General features: G+C 38.9%; 1 protein-coding gene across 1 annotated transcript; it reads left to right on the top strand.

Annotated features, from left to right (window-relative positions):
• Positions 1–526: 526 nt before the first annotated feature.
• REC114 (REC114 meiotic recombination protein) lies at positions 527–23972 on the top strand. The gene is made up of 6 exons (XM_072870356.1): positions 527–700; positions 1231–1320; positions 14674–14757; positions 18921–19115; positions 20965–21027; positions 23811–23972. Exons 1-6 carry the CDS (start codon positions 527–529, stop codon positions 23970–23972), a joined length of 768 nt encoding a protein of 255 aa, XP_072726457.1.
• The last annotated feature ends 71 nt before the right edge of the window (positions 23973–24043 follow it).

Genomic DNA, 24043 nt, shown 5'->3' with positions numbered 1-24043 from the left:
ACGCTGATACCGTGGCTGGCTTCCACAGGCATTTCACTAAGCGCAATAACGGACCGCGGGCGCCTACACTCCCGCCTCCCTCGCGCTGCGCAGCCCCGAGCGTGCTCTCTCAGCCCCCACAAAATGGCGGTCGCGCGCGCCATGGGGTACGCACTTCTGCCTCCCTCGGCACCGCCGGGCGGTCCCGCCACACGGGCACACCCGAAGGCTGTTAGGAGAAGGGGAAGGCAGTAGCCGCACTCCCCTCGGACAAGCGGCACCCCGAAAGGGGACGGCGCGGCGCCGCCGAGAAGAGCGGAGCGACAGCACCAGGGGTCCTCCGACCGCCCACCAGAAAAGGACGAGCGCGCGCCCGCGCCCTACCTCATTGGCTCTCGTATCTCTCTCGCCCGCTGATTGGTGAACAAGTTCTCCCACGCGCTCTCTCTTTCCTCCTATTGGCTCCTGCTTCCCGCTCAACTCCTATTTGCTAGCCGCCGGCACGATGCTTCTCGCTGTTGTGCATGGCAGCCCCCTCAGTGCAGGAATGGCGGTGGCCCACGGCGGTCGCAGCTTCGAGCCAGGGCAGGCTTCTGCGCCGGGCGGCGCCGGCGACGCCTCCCTCCTGGGTAGCACCACAACGTGGCCTTTGAAGCGCTACGGCCGCTTCCTACCCCCGGCGGACGGCGACAATGAAGGGCAAAACACCCCCTCTTGGAAGGTAGGGGGGCGAGGGTGGGCTGGGGGCTGGCTGCTTGGTTTTGCTGTAGCTGGCTCCAGTGGGCTCTAGGAGGCCACTGTGTAGCAAGCAGTAATAAGTGAGGCCTTTGCAGCTATCTTTTTGCAAGTCCAGAGCTAATGCAGGAATCAGGAGAGATTTATGAGTTATTAATGTATTATGCTTCATGAGTTGTTAATGTGAACACATCAATGATATGATAGTTAGCGGCCCACTTTTTTCTATTCCTTCCTTCAGCAGTGACCTGGGGCATTAAGAACTATAGATCAAGTTGGAAGAGTCCAGATGGTTGTTTAAGGTGGTTAAATCTGTATATGGAATTATAATTAGTAAAAATCTCTTAAATGTGCCTTCTATCTGTGGGAGTGGAGGGTAAGTTGCATTACTGAGAGGGAGATTATACACCTGACTTCTAGCACCGACCTTTGAAACCTTTTGTTTTGCACTAGAAATGGAAAATGTGCATTCTGTTCTTACAGGGCTAGATTTTTATTTTGTCTATCTTTTTAAAGGTTTTTGAATCAAATGAAGAATCAGGCCATCTTATCCTTACCATTGTTGTATCTGGCCATTTCTTTATTTCCCAAGGGCGAACAGTATTGGTAAGTTTCTCATGTATAAAGAACATTTCTCCATTCATGTTAGCATCAGTATTAACTCTGTTTCCCATCTCAGCTTCATATTCTCTCCCACTGAAAGGAAACTGCCAATTTTATTTTGCTCATGGAAATTTTTATGTGGTGCTTTCTCTCTCTGTTTATCAGAATAATACTAAATGCATTATTTCATACTGAGGAACAGTGTTTCTTCTGTGGTTCTAAAAATCTAGATTAAGACATAATACTAAATGCTGCTGATGTTGAAAGATATGTGGGGGTTTTTCATGATTCTTCTGCCTAAGAAAACAGAAAATACACTGTAAAGAAATAGATAAAAATATAACTATTACTCCCCATAAGATTTGCTGTATGATCCAGCTAGTTTCTTGACAATGACCTGTTAGTATTTTGGTTTTGATAATTTGGTTTATCAAAGGGTATGTTTTTTTCTATGTTGGATAATGTGATCTAACATACAACTTACATTCATGGAGACAAAATAACAACTTCAAAGTTGTGTCAACTGACTGTCCTGTAGCCTGTCCTTAAGCATGACCAGCTACTAAACTGTAAAGATTTCACAATGACACCAACGAGGTTAACAGAAGCAGTCCATCTAGAAGGAGTTGGTTTGATGCTCATGACAGAAAAGGCCTGCGCTGGAAAGTGGAATCAAGTGTGTTCAGTGCATATTGCCGATAGTCAGTGATGATAAGAAGTAGGAATTGGCTGATAAATATATTAGAAAGCTATTACAAGCCACTGGAAGATGCTGCAGTATTAAGATAACAAAGACCTTTTTTAATACAGAATATATATTAGAGTATGTTGTAGCTTTAAATATAGATAAGCTTATAAATTAGTTTTTGCTGTGCCTCTTAAAAGGTCTTAAACTTACAGAAATATCTTGTAAGTATAGGGGGAGAACCAAGGATACCCTTGATTTTTCTTTTTTTTTTTTTTTTTTTTTCTCTCCCCAGCCTGTGAGTGTGTTAAGGGTATTCAATAGATAATGAATGAGCTAAGAGAGCTGTCAGTCTGGATACCCCTCATATAAGACATGGTATTTGGCTCACATATTTAGTGAGGAGAAGTTGAATGTTCTTGGACAAGGTAAAAATGGAAGATGGAAAGTATTTCAGCAGTTGCATTGAATAAGAAAAAGGGATGGAGTAATTGAAAGTCCAGGTAGTTAAAAGAAATGCAACTGAAATGAGACTTGCTGCTATCTCTTGCCAAATTCTGCTTGGAATGAATTGGTACAGAATGCACCTCGCTGGGGCTGGTCCTGTTTTCAGTATCCTGATCAGACGGCTTTAACTGTTTAGTAACTAGTAGACTAACATTACTGTGTAGAATGTCCTTGAAATAACCATATAAAGGCTAACTGAAAGTAAGCTTTAATAACTAACTAAAGAGCAAAAAGGGCACAGACAAAAGCTGTAGCCCTTCAAAGACTGTGTCTGGCAAAGACTGAATCTGGCAAGTAAAAATGGGCAGATAAGCGTGCTGTCGTAAGGGATGAGTGCGGGAAGTATAAGAAAAGCTTTATAAAGACTTGGCTGAGAAAAGCACTTTCTTGCACCTCTTGGGTTTAGTGGCTAGTGAAGCTTTCAGGCAGCTGCCTTGCTTGAAATGCCAGATGAGGAATTTTTGAGATCTATCAGGTCTGTTTCAGCTTCTAAGAGACACTAAGATATTGCAGTAACGATCACAGCCTAAGAATAGTGCAGAACAGAGGTGGAACAGACATGCTTGGTAAATGTGACCAATATCTAATACTGAGAGTTTAAAAGAAAAAAAAGTTATTTGTTTTTTAAAAAAGATTTACTCTGGCAATGCTTCTATACCAACCTTAAGGCCAACACCAACAACATTTTATTAAGTGTTAGAGAAAAGGTATACAAAACTGGTGTTGTATGCATTTTAAAACCTGACTGTCAATTTCTTTGGGTGCACTTCTTTGAGCACATGTAGTTGCAGGTGTGTTCTGCGCATACAGAACTAAACTAGTGTGAAGTGCAATGGTACAACATGCCCTATGCCTATTTATATTTCTCGGAGATTGGAGCAGTTGTAGTCCTCCCACTGTTCCTCTTAAACATACTTGACTCACTGAAAAACCTAGCAAATAAGCTAGCAAATACCCAGTCTGCTAGTTCTGAACGTGGGCGGGCATCTTCTGAACTATGGTAGGTTTCCTTTTTACAAGGGATTTGGTGCAGCACATTTGGCTTCGCTTTACTGCTTAGGCTTGTTCCTTAAGCACATGCCCTCCCAGAAATGCATCCCATTTCCCAACACTATGCAAGACTGATATGCAGTGATAAAATTCTTCTTCCTGGGACAATACCAATCTACACATATCTTTTCAGGCTTTGAAAAACAGTCTGTGGAATCTCTTTAGTAAAGCAGTCAGTATCATCAAACAGAAAGGTGATGCACAGGGATTGTGCTGAAAAAGACAGCACAAGCAATGATGCTGTTGGCCAATAGCTGATAACAGCACTGATATCAAAGTGCATATGACCATTACTGGATCTCTGAATGGTTTTCTTCAATTAGCAGGCAGGGACACTAGAAACTCAGTATCATTGTCCAAGGACAGTTTACACCATGGTCTTTGGACAGAAGTCTTCTAAGGCCTATTGACAACAGGATCTGGAGCAGCTTACAATGCAGTAGACTCAAAGCTAGCCAGAACTGCACAGGCCACAGGTGGAAGTTTGCAAACTCCTTATTGAGATGCCATACAACAAAAAAGTTGCAATACTGTGCAGTCTATGTTATTGCTGTAGAAATAATCAGACTGTAGAAATGGTTACTCTCACTGGTTCTATCTCCCTGTAGTCTCCCAGCTTTCAGGAGTTGTCAGAAACCTGTCACAATATTTAAACAGGTTTTGCATGACTAAGTACAAATAATTCTTTTGAATCTGTCACAGACCAAAGCCTCTCACTGGGGGTCCATTATAATGGACATTTTGTCACAGACGATAATGTGAAAGTTTCTGCTCCAGAGGGAATGTATCAAGTTTGATAGAATGCTGCAATCATTGGAATGATTCAGCTTGTGTTTTTACCATGTACGTTCATTTCTACTTGCTGGCCTGGGCTACTGAGTATTTCCTTTTTATTGCCAAGGTGTTCTTCAACACATACGTGCTTGCCTTACTCACTTGCATTGAAGTTCCCACTGAGGTACTCGCAGAACTGTTTCTTGCTATGTAGTAACTGCATCCTTTAAGTTGTTGATGTCTAATCTTTTGATCTATCTTCTAATCCCTACTTTTCAGATCTTTTGATGTACTACAGACTCCTGGTTTTGAAGGAACTGGATAACAACTATCATAGCTTTGTACCTTGTTCCTCTGCATAGGAACACAAGTGAGGCACAAGATCTGTGTCACAGGGACACTGTTTCCTTCTCAACTTGAATAACTATATTGTATTTTTGTAAAACTGCTGTGGATGAATAATAAAGGGATTTTTTCCCCTCTAACAGTAATCCAAGAATGAACTGAACTGCTAACTAAATTCAAGAATTCATTCAGTGGTGAATGCTCCTAACTTTTTTTTTGACTGTAGCAGTAATGATAGAGCAGGAACCCTTGCCCCACTCCAAGAATTTTAACATGATCATCCTAGGTAATAGTTTTTTTAAAAAAAGTTTTCATCCAGCATCTGTAACAAAGAAAACTTATTAACTGGATGCTTTTAAAATGGATAATATGGTAATGTGATATATTCTTATCTCTTCTGGCTTAAAATTGGGATAGAATGTAGTAAAATCAGTGCATTAATAGATGCAAACTGTCTTGGTTTGTACCTTCTATTTTCTGTAGGAAGATAAAAGTCAGAGTGCATGTGTTCTTCAGTGGTGTGTACATTTTACAAAAGCCATAATGAACCTTTTTAGCTGCCAGCAAGGTCTGCGTTATGCTGATAATACTGTGGGTGGATGCTTTTTAAAAAGTCCAGCAAAAAATCAAAGTCACATACTGAAAAGTATGATCTTCCAGACTTCGGCTGTTTTGTATTTCACATAGGACTTGTCTTTGTTCATTCTTCTGCAGTGAACAGTGATGTTAACTGAACTAATGCTTGCCTGAACGTGGTGCTGATCAGCTTCATAGTTAAGTTTTCCACTAAACTAATGGTGGTTGGCCAACATGCTAGTGGTAGCTCCCAATGTTTGCTCTCTTAGTGAGCATGGGCTCTACAAATACCTTTTTTTGGATGAAGACATATTTTGTTGTGTTGCTTAGTGATTCTTTCATAAAACTTTTTCATGTCAAGGGATTATTTATGAAATACTAAAATACATAAACTATTTTCTGTAACATACTCTCCTGTCAGTGTGAAAACAAGAGATAGCTTTTGTGTAAATGATTTACTTAGTGAATCTTCTTCTTTGCTGTCTACCTTTCATCTACATACAACTTTCACTACAAGTCCATTGGCACAAAACTGAGGTTGTGTAGAAATGTAAATCTTTTATTTCATTGATGGTTGGATTAACATGATCCATTCTAGGAAGAATATTCAAGTGTTCCTGACTTGATATCAAAATATTTTCTCTATAATGGATGTATTTATGTATTCTCTTAGTCCTTTTTATTTTCTTACAGCAGGAGTGTTAAGAAACCTTTTCTTTTTCTTAAAGAATTCTAGCTGTTTAGAGCTAAGTGAGACTATGACTCTTCTATGATGCATTTGTAAGAAGAACATTTATAAAATTCTAACAAAATATTCACATATCCTAACAACTGATTTTTTTTTAATACATACAGTAGACTACAGAATTATTTTCATGAACAATAAAACAGTAGAACATTTAATGAATTCCCTTCTAGCAGCCTTTTCACTAAAGGAAGTTGAAATACTATTTTCTTGCCAAAAAGAATGCTACAACGTATGCACTGAGTCTCAGCACTTCTAAACTAGGCAGATTAGTAAATACCTTGTGCTGTGTACACTGCTATGTGGTAAGGTGCCATAGGTTTGAAACAATTGATTACAGTATCTGAGAATGCTCCAGAACCCATCAATAAAGTACTTCCATTATAACAAATAATTGTGGACATGTTCAGTATTTCCATCAGTTGCTCAAAGAAAACAAATTATTTTAATGCATAAACTTTTGGGGAATGGGTATGCATTCAAGATCACTTTAAACATGCTTTAATGACACTGCCAGAGACATACTTGAAGCTATCTCAACAAGGAAACAACTGTTTTCCTTTTAAAATACAATCTAATTCTTGTGATCAGCCAAATTGAATGAAGAGGAGGGTAAATGGAACTTCAGAGTGTGGAACATAAAAATCCTTAAGGGGTAATGCAAATCAAAGGGTGTTTTGGTTTGTTGTGTTGTTGTTGTTGGGGTTTTTTGTTTGTTTTTTAAACAAAGTTCTTCCTTTGGAATTAAATTACATAACACTTTTAGAACCTGTTTTTGCTGCAGTGTTGCCTAACAGACTGCATATTTTAAGGTGAAAAATCTCATTCTTGCATACTGTAGATAATGAAATTTTAACAGGAATATCTCAAATGCATCTCTGTCAATTTCTGGCCATACTTTCAAGATACATCATGTTCTGTTTACCACAACTCTATTTCCTTTCCCTCCTTTGAATCAGCACATCATGAAAATTATATTTTGGTGTTTTACTCAATGCAATTAATTCCGGTGCTAGAATTCTTAATATCCTACAAATTAAACAAATTGAAATTGTGAAGAGGACTTATTTAATAGGATAAAATTAATCCAGAGTAATTGATTTGTGACCTGATCTTTTAAAGTGTACACTAAATGTCCTTAGTGCCCTCCTGGTCCCCTCATGATTTCTAATAAGCTAACAGTGCTTAGGATACAGTAGATTCTAACCTCATTAATTAGGCAAGCATTCAGCAGACGTTCTGATGTTCTTGATGCTCTCTTTGCAGTGCCTGAAACTTAAGCACCAAATTTTTGAGATGATATTCACAACAGTGCCTTGGGTAGATGAAAGTCCCTGTGCAATAAATGAGGACATTTGATGGAAACCTAGGGAAGTGAGCAGGTTGCTAATGCTGCTTAGTGGTAGTACATTGCAAAGCTATGGAAGGTTGTGTTTTTATTAAAGGTCCTATGATTGCTATTTGAAAGAGCAGAAGGAATCTTAGTTTTATTGACTTATTCAGTACCACAATCGTAGTTCAAAAATTTCAATTTTAGTTTATTTCATCATGTATTGTTGACATGATTGTTTTGGACAAGCTGAATATCTTTCTGCATTAGCTTCCCCAGTTATGTTTGATATACATTCCTGTTGTATAATGATTATGTATTGGTGATTGGCAGCAGTTAAGAGTTTTAAGGGGTTCTGATCTTTTCTTTTGCCTGAATTCTTCTAAACCCAACTATTAGAATAGTTTTTAAACAGTAGTGATGTTTATTAGTGAAATGTATTTACCCTAAAGTTAGAGTTTAACGTATGGTATTGATCTAGGGAAGTATTTTGTATCAGGAATTAAAGAAGAAATTGCTTAACTTGACTTATTAATAGGATGCCCTGAAGAGCTTTAGCCAGCTAAACGCAGGAGCATCCAGTTCACCTCTCTAAGTCCCTGGTCAAGTGTCACTGTTCTAAAGTGTAGTTTAGGAAAAAAAATGTTAGGCTCTCACTATGAAATATCAAGGTTTGTCCTGAGTTGGGGGCTTATCTTTGCTATTCACTCCTTCAAGGGGCTGTAGGTTGTAACCATGTGGGGGAACTCTTTCTAGAAAGCTGACACGTGGCAGCACATGTTCCTTCACCCAACACTGCGCTTTGGCAAACGACATTCATTGGTTGCTGAGTCCCCTGGGCATGGTTGTCTCAAGGGTGGCTGCGTGTGTTCTGCATTTGCTACTTCATTTAGCTTTCCTGCCTCTGTAGAGACAGAGCGCTCTGTTTAATGAGTTCAACCCTGATGTGTTCTTTTCCACAATCAAACAAGCTTAATAGCAAGATTTAAGATCTGGCTTCTAAGAGACTGGGGGTAAAAAAAAAATTGCATGCAAAAAGATAATGCAGAGCTTAACATCCTTTTATTCCTTATTCCACTTAGCTTGCTGTCTGTCTGCCTTGAGGTTGGTGGGTTTTTTTTGGCCTTTCACCTCTTTCCACTTCTATATTCTGCAGATCTGTTTGAGACGGCTAATGCTCACACTAATATCTAAGTTACATACAGCACATGGTTTCTGCTGTGCTCTTACCTTCCCAACTATCCTATACATGACACATTTGGATAACTAACATGTAGCATAGAAGTTTTTTGCAGGGACAACTTTCTGCTTCCCCCACTCTACAAATTGTCATGTTTGGGGATTTTTTTTTTTTGGTCATGCCAACACTCCTACTCTCGACTCAGCTTTCAAGATAGGTCATACTGCAGGAATAAAAAATGGTTTTGGCCTTATTTAGATCTTGAAGAAAGATACAAGTAAGGAAAATTTCTACTTTTAGGTGTGTTACAAGGTAATAATGAAGATTTGATTAGAATTATGTTCAAAGTTTAATTTTCACAACTTCTAAGTTTAAGCTGGAATTACATTTTTATTCTACGGTCATTAATGAAAGGAATACTTTTCAATTTTTTTAATAGAATAAGCAGTTTTCTAATTTAAAAAGTGTAAAACGGCAACTCACATTCTTTTTTGGGAAGGCAATGAGTTAAAAATTGGTATTTTTCAGATATATGCAAGCATTTGATTTATAAACTATATGTCAAGTTTCAAGCAAACACTTGTGAACAACATGTTTTTCCAATTTTACTTAGTTTTCTGAAAGCATCTCAGTTTTGCCTCTATTTTAGTGTTCAGTATAATACTCAAACATAATTTACAAGCTCTTACAGACTGTATGCTCTCACATCCTTATTCAAGGAATTGGATTAAGGAACTTTTACAGGTGCCTGCCTCCCTGGAAACTGAGCATGGCCTTTGCAAGTAGAAGATTGCTCTGTTTTCTGGGGAGTTATGTACCATGGTGCTGCCCAGCCTGAATCAGAATGGTGCAAGCGGGATGTTGTCTGAGGCCTTTAGCTTTTCTCTTCTGCCGTTTTGCTTCAGTTATCAGACAGGACCACTCTGGCACCTATGCACTGGGATATTAATTAATACAATAAAATTCCTTTGATCTCATGCTGAACTCATCATTTCTTGCAAATGCACATTCCCAGTCTGTGGGATACCCAGCTGACTCCTTAATCCATTATGTTATACAACACGTACATTCATTCTGAACTGTGAACTCTGAGAACAAACTGTTTTATTTGCATTTCATGAGCCTGTTATAAGTGGCAGCCAAAACTGGCGAATGTGTGTCTTTGCGTGTGGCATTCTGGCTTTTTGTTTGTCTCTTTTAATATTGGTTGTAATTTAAGGGCAGAGCATATAATGTTTGTGGCAAAAAGAAAGTTTTTCTTCCTAAGCTATTGTTTCCGCGTAGTTTAGTTTCATTTGAAAATATCTGTCTCAGTTTGGATTTACTCTTTCATAAGTGATGTAGCTGAACTGTCACACAGATAGCATTTCTTAAATATATATTAATTTTTAGTTAAGATAGGGCTGTCTAAAGGCCTTGCAACCTAACATAAAACAGATAATCTGTTCCTGTGTTCCTATGTTGCTAAGCACCATAGGGTTTCTAGATGATACAATAATAAAAATATTCATAAATAATATGCAATACCTTCCAACATAGATCATAGACCTCATTATCCAGCAGCTTTTTGAATGCTGAAATGTAAAAACAGAACAAAAGTATTTCCCAATTAATGATGGACTAGATGGTTGTAAGGCTAGACCAGCATTATTGGCTTCTCTGCCTCATGTAAGGTGTGGTCACGTCTTGCCTGCTTCCAAAATACCTCAGAAATGTCTTGCTTTGTTTTCTGCTTGAGCTTAATTCTTCTCAGGGTCCTCCCTCCGAGAGACTTAGATTTTTGTCAGAGGTGCATGAAACTGTTTTCCTTTTAATACAGTGTTCTTACAAGTATGATCCTGGAGAATGACGTAAGGAGTATAGGCATGATTGGAGGTTAATGATCCAACTTAGAAAAGCGCTGCTATTTAGATCTTCAAATTAAACATTTGAGGTCTTATGTTCCTGCCCAGTTCTAGGTTGCCTTTTTGTCTATATTCCTGATTAATCTTATACTGCCATCTGTCTTTGCTCGTGCCCAATACTGCTCAGTAATACCCAACTCTGAATGTAAAGCAGGTATGGATGGTGCATGCTCAAGGGGAACAGTGACCACAGCTGCTTTGTTCTCTGTATTTCTGTCAGTGTGGTGGCAGCAGTCTGGAGGGTCTACTACTTTTTTCTTTGTCAGTGCATATGTCTAGAGCAGATTTAGAATCAGTTCATTATCTCTAGAAAGGCACAAATGGACTATAATCTCAATATATTGCCATGCAGTTTCCAGGATCTACCCCATACCTAGCTCCTAGATGTTGGCAGAGATCCTCTTGACTTTGAGCGATGGCACAACGGACAGATTTATTGTGGTCTTCCTTCTTGTTGCTCTGAATTAATTTACCTAACTTCATATGCAGATTCATAACTATTTCACTGTTGACAAGAGAGAATTGTCATTGTTAAGAAGAATCTTATTTTGTCTTAATTCAGGCAGCCTCAAATACAGTCTGTGCTGAGGTTACATGGGAAAGCCATGAGGAACAGAACAGAACTTCTTAACATGGTGCAACATAAGGCTTACTTGCTGTCTAATTAGAACTGAGGAAAATCTAGAGTATCCTGGCTGTAAAGACAATTACTGATGTAAACAATTTAACAATGGAGTTCAGTCGAGTAGTTCTGCAGATCTGAGTTTGTCTAAAACATTCTCTCTCCTTTTTCAGGTAGCTTGCTTGTGCCAAATCAGCTCTGTCATATTGCTCAAGTACCTCACTGAGTTTTCCTATTTGGTTTAGCTATTCTTAGTTATTTGTTTCTGCTTGGCAAAATACAATCAACCAAAGGTGCAGGAGGAAAAGAAATAATTTCTGCTTTGTTCTTCAGTTAATTAAACTTGAAGTAAACTAAATTTCAGTTAATTTTTTGGTTTGGAGTTGAATAATTAGGAGTATATAAATAATGGTTTTTTCCAGCATTCTTTACCTCAGAAACAGGCCATATAAAAGGATGAAAACCTGGGAAACGTCAATAAAATAGTTGGTAGGAAAGTTAAACATTGGCTGCCTTTTATGATTTCTTTGAAAACAGTTACTATTTTAAGGAGGCAACATTTGTTCTACCTATGTCCTACAGTGAAAGGAAAAACACTATAAAAATAGACTTAATATGGGAACAGCTATATTTAAATAAACACAGTTGGTGTGTATCAAAACCAGTAACTATTTGAAATGAACAGAGTAAGCACAAATGGCCACAAGTTAAAGTGGCCTAGTGAAAGAATTGCTTCACTAACAGCATTTTGGGGCTTGGTAGAGGAATCGGAGGAAGACCAAGTGGCAGTGGGGAAATTCCCTATGGCAGTAAGCATGTAAGCACAAGCAGCTGTCATGCTCCAACACAATTTCCTAGGCTGGTGGGTTGTCCAGGACTCAGCCTGGCTGCTTATCCAGAGTGAGTAGTTCTGAACTGGCCAGTGTCTTTTGAGAAGGTATGGATATTCCCCTCAATATAAGTTAAAAGATGTTCAACATTTATGGCTTTAAATGAGGGAATTAAGTCCTTGTGCTGATATTGAATTCACCTTTAGTTTGTGTTTGTTTCACAAAAATAAATATAAACACATTTGGTCTACTGCATTCCAAACAGTGAGAACATTTACTTTCAGATTACTTGTACAAACATCACGAATATACCCTTTCTGGAAGGGACAGTTTAAAATATTTTTTTTCTGCTTTATATGTTCTAGTTCTACATATCCTATTTTCTCTCTGTTCTGACTTGAGAGCCTATCCCCTGCCCTATTCAAACTCTTCTGCACTATGTATGTTTTCTGCCACCAGGTGTTTCCCTTCTTGAATGCACTGTTGGTTGTACCTTAGTCCTCCTAACTTCAGTTGTTTTCCTTGCTTGCTTCCTTAGTAGATCCCTTCTAGCAACTATGGCAGCATGAGCACAGCACAAGCTGATAAGCATCATAGATAGATGTCAATCCACGTCTCCTCTAAAGTACTTCTCATGTACACAAAACGAATCTGCATTTTTGTATTTTGTACAGCCGTGTACTAAGACCTCTTTGCAAAGTGCATGCACAATTAATGCCGATTTTTTTTTTGCTGCTGCAGGTGCTGCAATTTCCATGATGTTGGCATGACTGAAATTCTTGACTTTTGACATGCAATTCTGCACAGCAGAAAGTTTAGCTTAACTTGCTGACGCTTTTCCATTTTCAGCATTAAACAATATTTTGAGGCCAAACTCTGCACAGCCATGAATGTCCTTAGCCAAATTTCAAAGTAATATATTCTACAGTGCAATTGAAAATATGATGTCTGAAGTGCTACTGATTATTCTAGAAGTGTTCTACCAGTGCTGCGCTCTTTTCTTAGCCTACTAATCTAATCTCATTCCTCAGGCATTCTTCTCAGTATCTTCTCTCCCCCACCCTGCCCCAACTTTAATGTCCATATACCAAACTCTTATTGGGCAGGTCTATCAAAAGAGGCTAAAACTGCATCCCCCAAAGCCAGGGGTGCTAAAATGCCAGGTGTACAGAGGAGTAAGGAGTATTTCACAGGCTTCCTTTACTGTGTCAGGCATAAATTCAGACTACATGACAAACTGACCTTCTTCAGAGACTTGCTACTATTTGACATCAGCGGGGATTTTGTCTGTATGTGGAAGGAGGGTACCCTCAGCATGCTAGACACAGCCTCCTGCTCCACTGCTTCAGCAGTCTAACTGCATCATGTAGCGTGGCTGGAGAACACTGATTTACCAAGAAAGATGCTCTTTTCTGTTGCGAGGTCTATCATTTGCAGTTTGTCCCTCTTAAGATCCAGATTCCTTTACTAATTCCTGTAAGAGCAGAGGATAGCTTGGTACTTCCCATCAGTCACAAAGTGAGGTCTTCCTGTTTTGACCTTGAGGCCTTTCACACCTTAGCAAGTCCTACCTTGAGACATTTTGAGAGCGCTCAGCGCAAACAGACATGCTGCAAGAGACTGGCCTGTCTTACCTGCTGTCAGCACGTTTTTACAGCGCAGAGGACAATTCTCTTCTCCCTCTGACCCCAAATCTTTTGGGAATGATACTTGCATGCTGTCTTACATTCTGGAGTCTATCACAGTAGGTGTCTGATCAGCTGTGTGTCTGTGATCCAGTTTGCCTTTGGTTCAGCTCTTCAGTGCTTGCTAGACATTCCTCGTAAAAGTTCAGTTAAAAATCTACATGCAATTTCTGCATGAGACTATAAAGCCAGTGCCAGCACATTAAAAGAGCAGTGTTTTACTGAGGTGACTTCTGGTACCAAAATAGAATGGCAGATGGTTTCCCAGCCTGGACCTGCATAAGACAGATAGTAACTCTGGCAAAAACACTGCTGGCAGTCCAGGATGGACATGACTTGTTGTTCTTGACCCTGAGGACATCTATGAAAAGCAGCCTGTGTGAAAAGCCATGGTCACTGAAAGCATTATGAGTTCAGATAAAACAGGTAGGTAATTTCCTCCCTGCCCTTAAATTTGTTTGGGGTTTTTTTTCCTGCTACACTTTGGTAACTAATGACTATGTGGCAGTCTGTGGAGTACCTTGGGAGACGCAGTCCATTGCCTTGCAATCTTTATGTGATGTTTTCAGCTTCCTGGGGGTATTTTTACAGAATGCTGAGCAGTCTGTCTTGTTTGAAGAGACTGACAGTTAATGCAACTGGAGTATAAAAACATCTTTATCAAGTTATCAAAGCTGCTTCTTGTTTACCTGAATTCCATCTGGAGAAAATACCTCTCTGAGCCCTAGATAAACCAACTGTTGTCCCATTCTTCAGGTTTGCCTGCCCTCTGCTGCCCTCTTGGGCAACTTCATGGGATGTGGAAGAATTTACAGCACGCTGTTGCAGCTGTTTTATTACGCATTTCATGGAGACTTTTGTAACATGCACAAATACAAATGTAACATATATATGGAAATTAGAGTGTACCTTGACATAGTGATGGTACTGGAGCTACAGATTCAGATTTAAGTCCTAGTGTGGTAAAAATTACATATTGGCAATCGTTTGACAGATACAAAAGTTGCATGTATGCACGTGACCAATCTTCATTAGGGATTAAATTGCATCACATAACTTAAGTGTGTACTTCTGAGTGTTGCACGTTTGCTGTGTAAGTAGTCTACATTCTGCTTTATTTCAGGAAGGCTTTTCATTAATTGATTCTCACAAGTGGCTAGAGATAGTAAGAAGAGCAGACTGCCTGCTGCTTCGTGCACAGTCAAAGGTAAGTTGAGTTGCTTTTAATATTTCTAATAGCTAACACAGTTCTGTATAAGACTTCTTAATATTGGATAAATTAAACCAGAAGTTCTGAGATACTGCAAACTGTCAATATGAATTAAAAGTGTGGGGTTTTTTCTCCAGATATTAAACAAGAATGGATTGAATCATCTTAATGACTTTTGGAACTGCTAATATTCAGGTCTTTTAGACTGCTTTCTGAGAGTTAGCTACTGAAACAACTAGACTGGTATTTATTTTAGAATCTGTCTGCCATGGCTAACAATTAAAAAATGAAGCAATTCTCTTAAGCATACAGAAGCATGCTACTGAAGAGTCATACCCCACTTTGGCAAACAAGGTATCTAAACAAACAATTATTTAGCCATTTTGTGGCCCCTGACACCTGGCCTGGTAGTGGCAGGCTGGTGATTCAGGCATTTGGTATTCAAGGCAATGAAAGGGACCTAAGTTTCTGGTCTTCCCCTCAGATCTCATGGAAAGCAGTTGGTTAGCCTTTAAGTAATTAAACAGTACTTGCTTGTTACCAACTTATGGATAAATCTCAGTTTTCTTGGCTCTTGAATGAACTGAGAAGTTTCTTATTCATCTACACTGAGCACTCACCAGGTTTTTCAGAAACAAAACCTGTTTCAAAATGAAAAGAGCTCTCCCTTCTCCCTGATAGTTTCTAGGCTTTGTTGTTTCAGCAGAAACAGCTGCCTCTAGTTTAACTATCTCTACTTGACAAGAGAATTCATCTTTAAGCTAGAAACAGGAATCCTGGAAAAAGATGAGCTCCTTGTTCAGTAGCTGCTAGAGACCAGTTTTAACTCTCTGCCCTGTTCACAGAACTATTAAGGCATAAAAACATCTCAAGTATTCTGAGATGTTCTGGCATTCTCCCTGACAGGAACTCTGGTACAGACTGGGTTATTGTAATTGCAGATAATAGCAATATCCAGGATAGCTGAAAACTGTAAAAATTCCTGTTTAGTTGTATTTCAATCTTTTACCTGATTTCTTTTATGAAAGACACATAAGTATTTTTTCATAGGATGTTACAAACCAAACAATATAGTTTGCAGAAGGGAGAATGCCTTGCTAATTGCAAGATAAAAGCAGGTGTGAAGCATAATAAACATTCTTTAAATATAAGGACTCAACTTGCTTCAGAATAAGCCCAGTCTAATGGTGGCACTAGGAACTGCATAAATAAGTATCTTAAAACTGTTTTAAATTCATGGGTTATGCTTGCCTGAAACCAAAACATCTTTGCTCTCTGATTTTTGTCAGATTCTTATAAAACATGAAGTATCACTGAAGAAGACTATTGAGCTGTTGCGTTAATTAGTTCTGATGAATCAGTAGATCATCAGTTTCCATTACAATTAATAGAACCGGTTCCCCAGCACAGTGTTAAGGGATTCTGCTGCCTCTCACAAGAAACACAAAATCAACATCACAATCACTCTGAGGCTTGAACAAAGCTCTGAGGGACAGTTAGGAAAGGAGGAATATTAACATGGTCTTAAATGAATTTGGTGCATCTAAATGTTTATTTACCATAAATTCACCTGACTTCAACTGGATTTAGTGGCACTGCAGTGGTCCTATCATACAGTTTCTTTATATTCTAAAATGTAGCTGAAGTGATTCCTTAAATGCAGTCCATGTATATAGCTTCTGTGCTAATCTTAAATTTTTTAAAAAATTTGGGAAGCCAGCCACACTGTGTAAGGGGTTGTGCCTCAACCCTGCTAGACCTAAGTAAGGAGTCAAGCAGAAGCCATTTAAGCAGAGGAAAGCAAGCTAGGTGTTCAAAAAACAGTTCCTATATCTGAGTGCACAGGGCAATTAAGGAGCATGGGCAATTAAATATTACACTATAATGTCTGATTTATCTTGTTCTCCTTGTTTTTTGTAAGTCATTAATATTGCATTTATAGTGAAACTTACTCATTTCTTAAGAAATACAATTTTAATAGGGCACTGTAGACTCTTAGCTAGCAGAATGAGTTTCTAAACTATATTTTGAGAAGCTTAGTGTTAATATACTTGAAAGAACAAGACATGTAGAAAAGATACCTGTTGCAGATCACTATTGAAACTAGGCTGTACTAGTGAAAACTTTATTCAGTGAAGCACACAAGTGTCTAATTCTGAAGCTGTACCTGTCACTTGCATGTTTGTGTCTTACACTTAGCTGAAAAACAGCTGCATGGCTGTGACTGCCCTTTATACAGCTCCATCTCTAGTAATCACTTCTCTCACATTAGTCTTTGATGTGCCTCTAGGTATAAAAACCTTTTTATATGAAAAAATATGTAAACAGTAGCAAGACAAACGTTCTTAATATTCTTGTCATAAGTAATTTCCCTTCATACTGTTTTCATTGAGCTCACTCCACCCCCCCCACCCCAGCACAGGAAGAGGTGCAAATTTGATGATCCAAGTGACCTCAAGGTTCTTTAATACTTCAGCTTCTTGTATGGTTCAGGTGTTACTGCCCAGTACTCAGTTTATGCTAAAACTTGACATCATCTTAGCTGAATTTGAGCGTGCTCTCTCTTTCCGTAAAGGAAAAATGTTTAATTTACAACGTCTACTGTTGTTTATAAACTGCAATCTTACATATTCAACAGTCCTTGTGAAAAAGCAGAGAGCAATACATTAGCTCAGACTGAAAACTGATTTGGGCACTGTAGGAGTAACTAAAACAAGTGTTCCTTGAAAGTTTCCAAAAGGAATTCAAGTTAAGATGCAAGTTACCTTTCTGTCATTTTAATGAGAACTCACCTGTCTGGCATATCCACAGATCAGTTCTTGGTTATGTGAAGCTGACCCAGTTAAGTTGACATCTTAGTTAATTAGAGGAAATGTAACTGGGCACTAGTAAAGTTTGAATTATTCAAGCTTGAAAAATTCAAGTTTGAATTATTTTGACATTTTTTCTCCTTTAAAAGGCACTGAGACAAGCTTTTATGCTTACACTGCCTCAAAAATCATTTTATGCAATACAAGCATCTTAAAAGAACATGCATGTAAACATGCAGGCTGTCATGAAGAGCTGGCTCATCTTTGAGACAAAGATCTTTAAAGTGAAAGATGTCCTTGTATTTGTGTAAGCAGCAGTCTAGCAGTGTGTCTAGTCATTAAAAACAATGGTTTTGATGTTGAAATCTCAGAAAGATGAAGATTCAGATAAGTTAGCTTGGTCCAAGGAAAACTTTTCTAGCACTTTAACTGTGTTTTAAATTTGAAATTTCAAGATCAAACTGAAAGTCCCATTAATTCACTCCCTAAACAAAAGCATTCAATATGTATCTGCCTTACATCAGTTGAATGTCCTTAGGGCAAGCTTATTGTGCATGACAGACTCTTCAGTTCTCCATTTTCAGTGCAGTTTGCTGGACCTCATGTACTTAAAGTATCTATTATGATACAGCATGACAACCTATACTGGGGGTCAGTTCTATTCAGGGTTTTTTTTATTTTTAGTATTATTTAACTATTTAAAGTAATGCACTTGAGTTTCTTGCACTCCTAGTTAACTGTGTTAGCATCTATTTAAGGAACAGCAGCATTCAGTTGCAGTGCCAAACTGAATTTGCATGTTTAGCTACGCACAGGCACACCAGGTAGGTAGGGAAGGCTGGTTTTGATGCAGAGAGTAACATAAATCCTAAATGGAACATATGGTTCCCAAAACTTTTAGCTTGGATTCCCAAGTTAACTTCTGCTTACTTCAGTGTCATTTCATTTTTTGTCACAAATAACCATTCAGAGCTGGCATATCCTTATAGAATACTACTTGCAGCAACAATAAGAAGTTAATTTCCCTGCTATACTTGTAAAAACTCTGTTGCTGTGGCAACGTTTGTTCACTTGGCTAGACCTTTAATTAGTTGACAAGTGGCCCTGCTCACTTACCATTTTCTTGGGTTTTTTAAACTGATTTTCAAACTGGGAACTGTAGTCTTCTGGTTTAGCTGCTGGGATAAATGAAGATACAGCAGGGAAAACTTGTTTCTTCACATTTAAGTTGGTGCAGTGATCCAAAAATGTATTGCCTTCTTACTAACTATGACAAATATGAATTTAATTAAATCAAGATAGTTTGAGGGGATTCACAGTTAATTTAATTTCTCTTTGGTTTTTGAGCAGAATGAATGCCGCATGTTTCGTGTTCAGTTTGGCGGAGACTCAAAAGAACAGATGCTGGAACACTGCTGCAATTGCGTTCAGAAAATTGCAGAGTACATACCAGTTCAAGTAACTGACGAACAAAGCCAGAAGTTCTATCACAGTCTCAATCAGCTGGCTAACAGTGAAAATCAGGCGAAGGACACTGAACAAAATGCATTGGTACTACACAGAGTAAGTACACAAGAACATACAGACAGAAAAATAATCAACTATCAGTATTAGATCTGTAAATGACAAATTTTACTTCTGAAGAAAGCTTTTTTGCAGCTATGAGACCATCTATATGAAATATGATTTCGGAAACCCAAAATTCAGTTTACATGCAGGGAAACCTAGTTAGTGAACAGGGCTAGAGTTATTCAGGAAGTCAGCTGCTGAAGCCTGCTATTGTCTTCCTGTTTTCTTAGTGTGCCTGAAAAAAGTTAACAGAACAATGCTCAAAAAAGGGGTTCTGGCTCCTCAAGCTTATTGTAATATACCTCAGAGCAATCAGATGCCTTTCTTTTGGCCTCCAAAAGGTCTTTAACTGAGATTAATATACACATTTCATGTTATCATAGGAAAAATATTAGCAAGCATATAGAGTGAGATTTATAGGTCGAAAAAGCTTTGCTCTGGGGTTTGAACTTTTCCTTAGCTAGGGACCCTGGAAATGAAGAGAACAATTTATGCAGGGCTCAGACAAACACAGGAAGTTACTAACCATTAAAAGAAATGATAGTGAAGGCTACAGCCAAGCATTATTTACCAGTTCCCAGACAGATGGTGGTATGGCTTGGTGGAAGACTTAGATGCTATCTGCTGAGGTTAATAAACAAGAATAGGGGGCAGAGGATGACAGCTGAATAGTTACCAAAAAAACATGTCTACAATTTCATCACTGTGGCTTTCAGCTAAGACTGCTGGGAACCACCTGGCAGACTTTCAAGTAAGTTATACAGGGTAAGAAAAATTATCAGAGCCATTTAAGTAACCATGAATTGTGTTCTCCTGTTTGTGTTTACCTACTCCTGTTTTGCTGTTAATAATTGTAAATATAGCTTAGCCTGACACATTTAAAAGTGATTTCAGGGTAGGAACAGAATGTTACCCCTCTCCAAGACAAAGACCTAAGGTAACTGGAAAAGGCAAAGGCAGATAGTATTTCTGAGGGTGACTAATTCTTAAATATATGCTCTCTTGGGTATCCAGAGGATCCCATTTACCAGCTCTAAAAAACATCCCTGCAGCTAACTTAGCCAGGATAGCTCTTGAGTACATGATAAAAATATTAGGACCAAGACTGAGCCCTGAAAAAGGAATGTCAAAGCTCTCGGCTATATCACTTTCATAGTACAATCTAGGAAGGTCCTCTCTACTGGACAGTGGAATCATTTGTAGGGAAAGTGCAGGTGGAAAAAATATATTGCTCGTTTGGCTCACCACTTCCAGGAAGGCATATGGGAACCCTTCACCAGCTGATATTCGAGATTTATTGTTTCTTCTTTAAGCACATTACCTATACCTTGGGCTTTGCTCACTTCCTGATAAGCTAAAGCAACGAATGAAAGGTAAAGAAAGTATTTCATGGCAGAATGCTACTGAATGCCAACAGTCATACTAATGCTCTTTTGCCAGAAGTTAAGACTGAAAACCTTGTTCAGAAAATAGAATTGACAACTGAAACCATCTTTTCTGTGATGTGACCCATGAGAAGGAGGAAAGCATGCTCCTGGTGAGCATTCATACACAGCATTTTTTAAAGTTACTTCCAGTAAGTAGTTTAAAAGTTATCTTAGTTTAGACGTGACAGTTTAACTCCAGGCCCATTATTTCACATCTTTCATTTTTAAGGACTTGAGCAGATGTGCATTCAGGTTCCATAAAAAGATGCCTTTTTACTGCATAAGGTAGTTGAGCACATTCTCTTCCTGTTATCTCTAAAAATGGAACTACTTCCCTTCTTGCACATACCCACACTCTACTTAGTAACAAGCCCTTATTTGCATTTGATATTTTCTAGCCAGATGAGCTTCTAGCAGATTCCTGCGTTGGAGAAAGACGATCTGTAACACAGCTAGCGCAGGTAAAAAAAAAATCCAGTATTTAGATCCTGTAACTGAATCTCTTGGGCACAGAGAGAGAGCAAGGTATCTCATATGCTGTAAACATCTGGTAAATGTCTTCACTGAACATCAGGATGCCATCATCTATACCAACAAAAAGACAGGATCTTGTGTAATGATCTGGACCTAGGAAAAAAGCTGCAAAACCAGGTATTTCATGGTGTAATTACCCCATTTGCACAAGAACAAACCACCACACTGAGAGCAAACAAATACCCAGAGGTCATATCCAAATAAATAATGGCTTTGTCACTCTTTGACTGCAGAAATGACCTCTGTAGTCATAGCTTAAGTCTGAAACTATCAATCATCCTTGACTCACAACAGAAGATCCCCTAATTCAGTTGACAGCTTCACTGAGAAGTCCAGGGTAAAGCCATGTTTAAAAATAACTGGAAGTTAACTGTTGCTTGTTTATTGTGTGAATTTGGGACAGTACAGATGAGGAAAAAAACTCTACTCTCTCCAATGTCTGTTTTTGTGCAGTTGCTTCTATGGGTCTTTCTTAGCCTTCTTCCATATTGATAGGGTGATCAAGTCAGTGTGTCTTCACACCAGTGGTTTCAGGGACAAACTCCTATGCTCCCTATTACAAATCTGTCCTCTCTTAAACCCAAAAAAGCCTTTCAAACACCTGTTTTCAGAAAGCAGAGTTCCCTGTACTCTCATGTCAGTGGTGAGAGTTATTACATGCCCTGCTGTTTCATTCCCAACAGTTTTGTTACTGTCCTTGTACAATGCAGTGTAAGTGCATCAGCAAGTGAGAGTGATCAAAGCAGTCTGCCTTTAGCAACTGTATTTTTCATGACCAATCTCTGCTTTAAGAGGCAATACTAGGAAGTGTGAATTAGCACCAATGTTATAAAAAAATTAGCTTCTAAAAACTGCTATTCTGTGGTCCCTGTATAAGATGGGAGCATGACACTTGCTTCAAACAAAGCTTTCTGCTAGTGAGGCCTATATTTGCTGTACACATTCATCCATCTCTCACTTGAATTACTAAAAAATTCCCTGGAACAAAGACTCCTTGCTATAGCAGTTTCCTACACCTTCCTCTACTTGTCCCTCTACTTCTTAGTCAGCTTAACACAACAGTGCTCTCCCATGCCCTGGCCCACAGATGTGCCATGGTTGAACTTCAGAAACACACCTTTTCAGCTGGTGCTCTGGAAAACTCTGGAGTTAAATTTCTCCATTTCCACCACTGCAGGAAGCTAGCAGAAGTGCTGGTTTTAAGCATTTTCTTGCAGTTTTTTTTTTTTGAAAGATATTCAACAGTCTTCAATTTGTGTTTAAAGATATTTTTCTCCAGTAACAATCCAGGAAAAGAGCAATACTGCGATGTAAACCAACAATAAGATTAGCAAAAATATTAAGGGTTGTTTCCCCCACACACACACACACATCAAATGTAGCTATGCTCCAACTGTCAGCGTGCCTGGTCCATCTGCCAGTTGTCTTGCACTCTTTCCAGTTCAAGCAGCAGAAGCTAGGGCCTGACTGAACTTAACAGCACTTCAGACTTTCCCAGATGGAGAGGCTTGGTTTAGCCTGGGCCTCTCATATCAGTGCATTAAAAAAAGGCCAAACTAGGCATTTGAAGTTTTTTAAAGCCACATACAGACTAACTAGCATTAGGCATTCCCCCTGTACTCACCTTGGATTGCCTCTGCATGTCATACCTACCTCATCATGAAAGTAGCACTTCAGTGATTTTCTTTGCTTCTGCTCTCCCATTCAAAGTGTTCAAAAAGCATCCATAACTGATGCTGCAGCTTTCATGACTTCAGCACAGATAGGTAAAGAAAGCTAAAGGCTGAGTGGATGGTGAGCTCTATAGAACATTTGCAGCCCAAACAATAGAAAAATTTTGGTGCAAACACTCAGTCTTTAACACATAGTATGAATAATGTGGTTTACAACAAGCAGCAGCCCTGGCTGCAGTAGGGACTTTGAACAGTGAAGTTTACTGTTTCTTCAACATGGGTTACATCCAGCAGGAAAGCTGGCAGCCCACCACAAAGTTTTAGTTGAGCTGTTTCAGCTTGTTGTCATAGGAACAGTGCAGAAAGTGCTTGGGAGTTGCCCAATAACCTACTGGTCCATGTATCTAATGGCTGAGAGCAGCATCATCTATGGATGCTGGGAGGCAGTCAGGGCTTCCTCAACCTCAGTGCATGATGTTGTACATCTTCTGTTCTGCTGCCACTAGTTTTACACTGAAAAGTGACATGATGCACATAGTTTGCCCACCACCAAGTGGAAAAAACTAGGGGAGGGGGTTTAAATGGGCATGAAAAGGATGTTTTAACTCTTAAAAAGCCCCATAATTTACTTCTAAAAGACACCTTGCTAAATTAAGACCTTAGTTGGTTATCCTTACACAATTCCAAGTGGCAGTACACACACTTCATACAGGATCCTTTTCTCTTACACAGAATGGATATTCATGAGGAAGCCATGTTACCCAGAAAATCAGCATTTCCAATTTAAACCACTGCAAAGGAATTCAAAGTTTTGTAAAAGCTATATTGGAATCAAAGCTAGGTATCAAAGAGAAAATTACATACCGAAATTGTATCTGATTGAAAGTATTCAAACAGCATTAATAACAAGGCCAATACATCTTTATTAAATACTGAAGGAAACAACTTTGACGTAGCTGCATTGTTACAAAACCTGTGTAACATTACCTTTTATGTCCAAGATTAGTGCAACACCTTTGTTTTTTTTATTTTGGCAGTCTGTGCTGAAAAAGAAGTTTGAGCTCCCCCTTGTGTATCAGCATTCAGTGTGGCATGCACAAGAGCTGGGGCCCTTCATTCGCTTATGTCTTATGGATCAGAATTTCCCAGCTTTTGTGGAAAATGTGGAGAAGGAATTGAAAAAACTCACAGAAGGTTGAGAAATACCACCTTATTACCACTGGAATGCACACTCTGGGATACCCAGCACTCGGGATACACAAGCTTAAGT

Source organism: Ciconia boyciana, chromosome 8 (genome assembly GCF_034638445.1).
Source record: "Ciconia boyciana chromosome 8, ASM3463844v1, whole genome shotgun sequence".
NCBI classification, from domain to species: domain Eukaryota; kingdom Metazoa; phylum Chordata; class Aves; order Ciconiiformes; family Ciconiidae; genus Ciconia; species Ciconia boyciana.
Note: the sequence above shows the minus strand (reverse complement) of the source record. Positions and strands in the feature narration are given on the sequence as shown.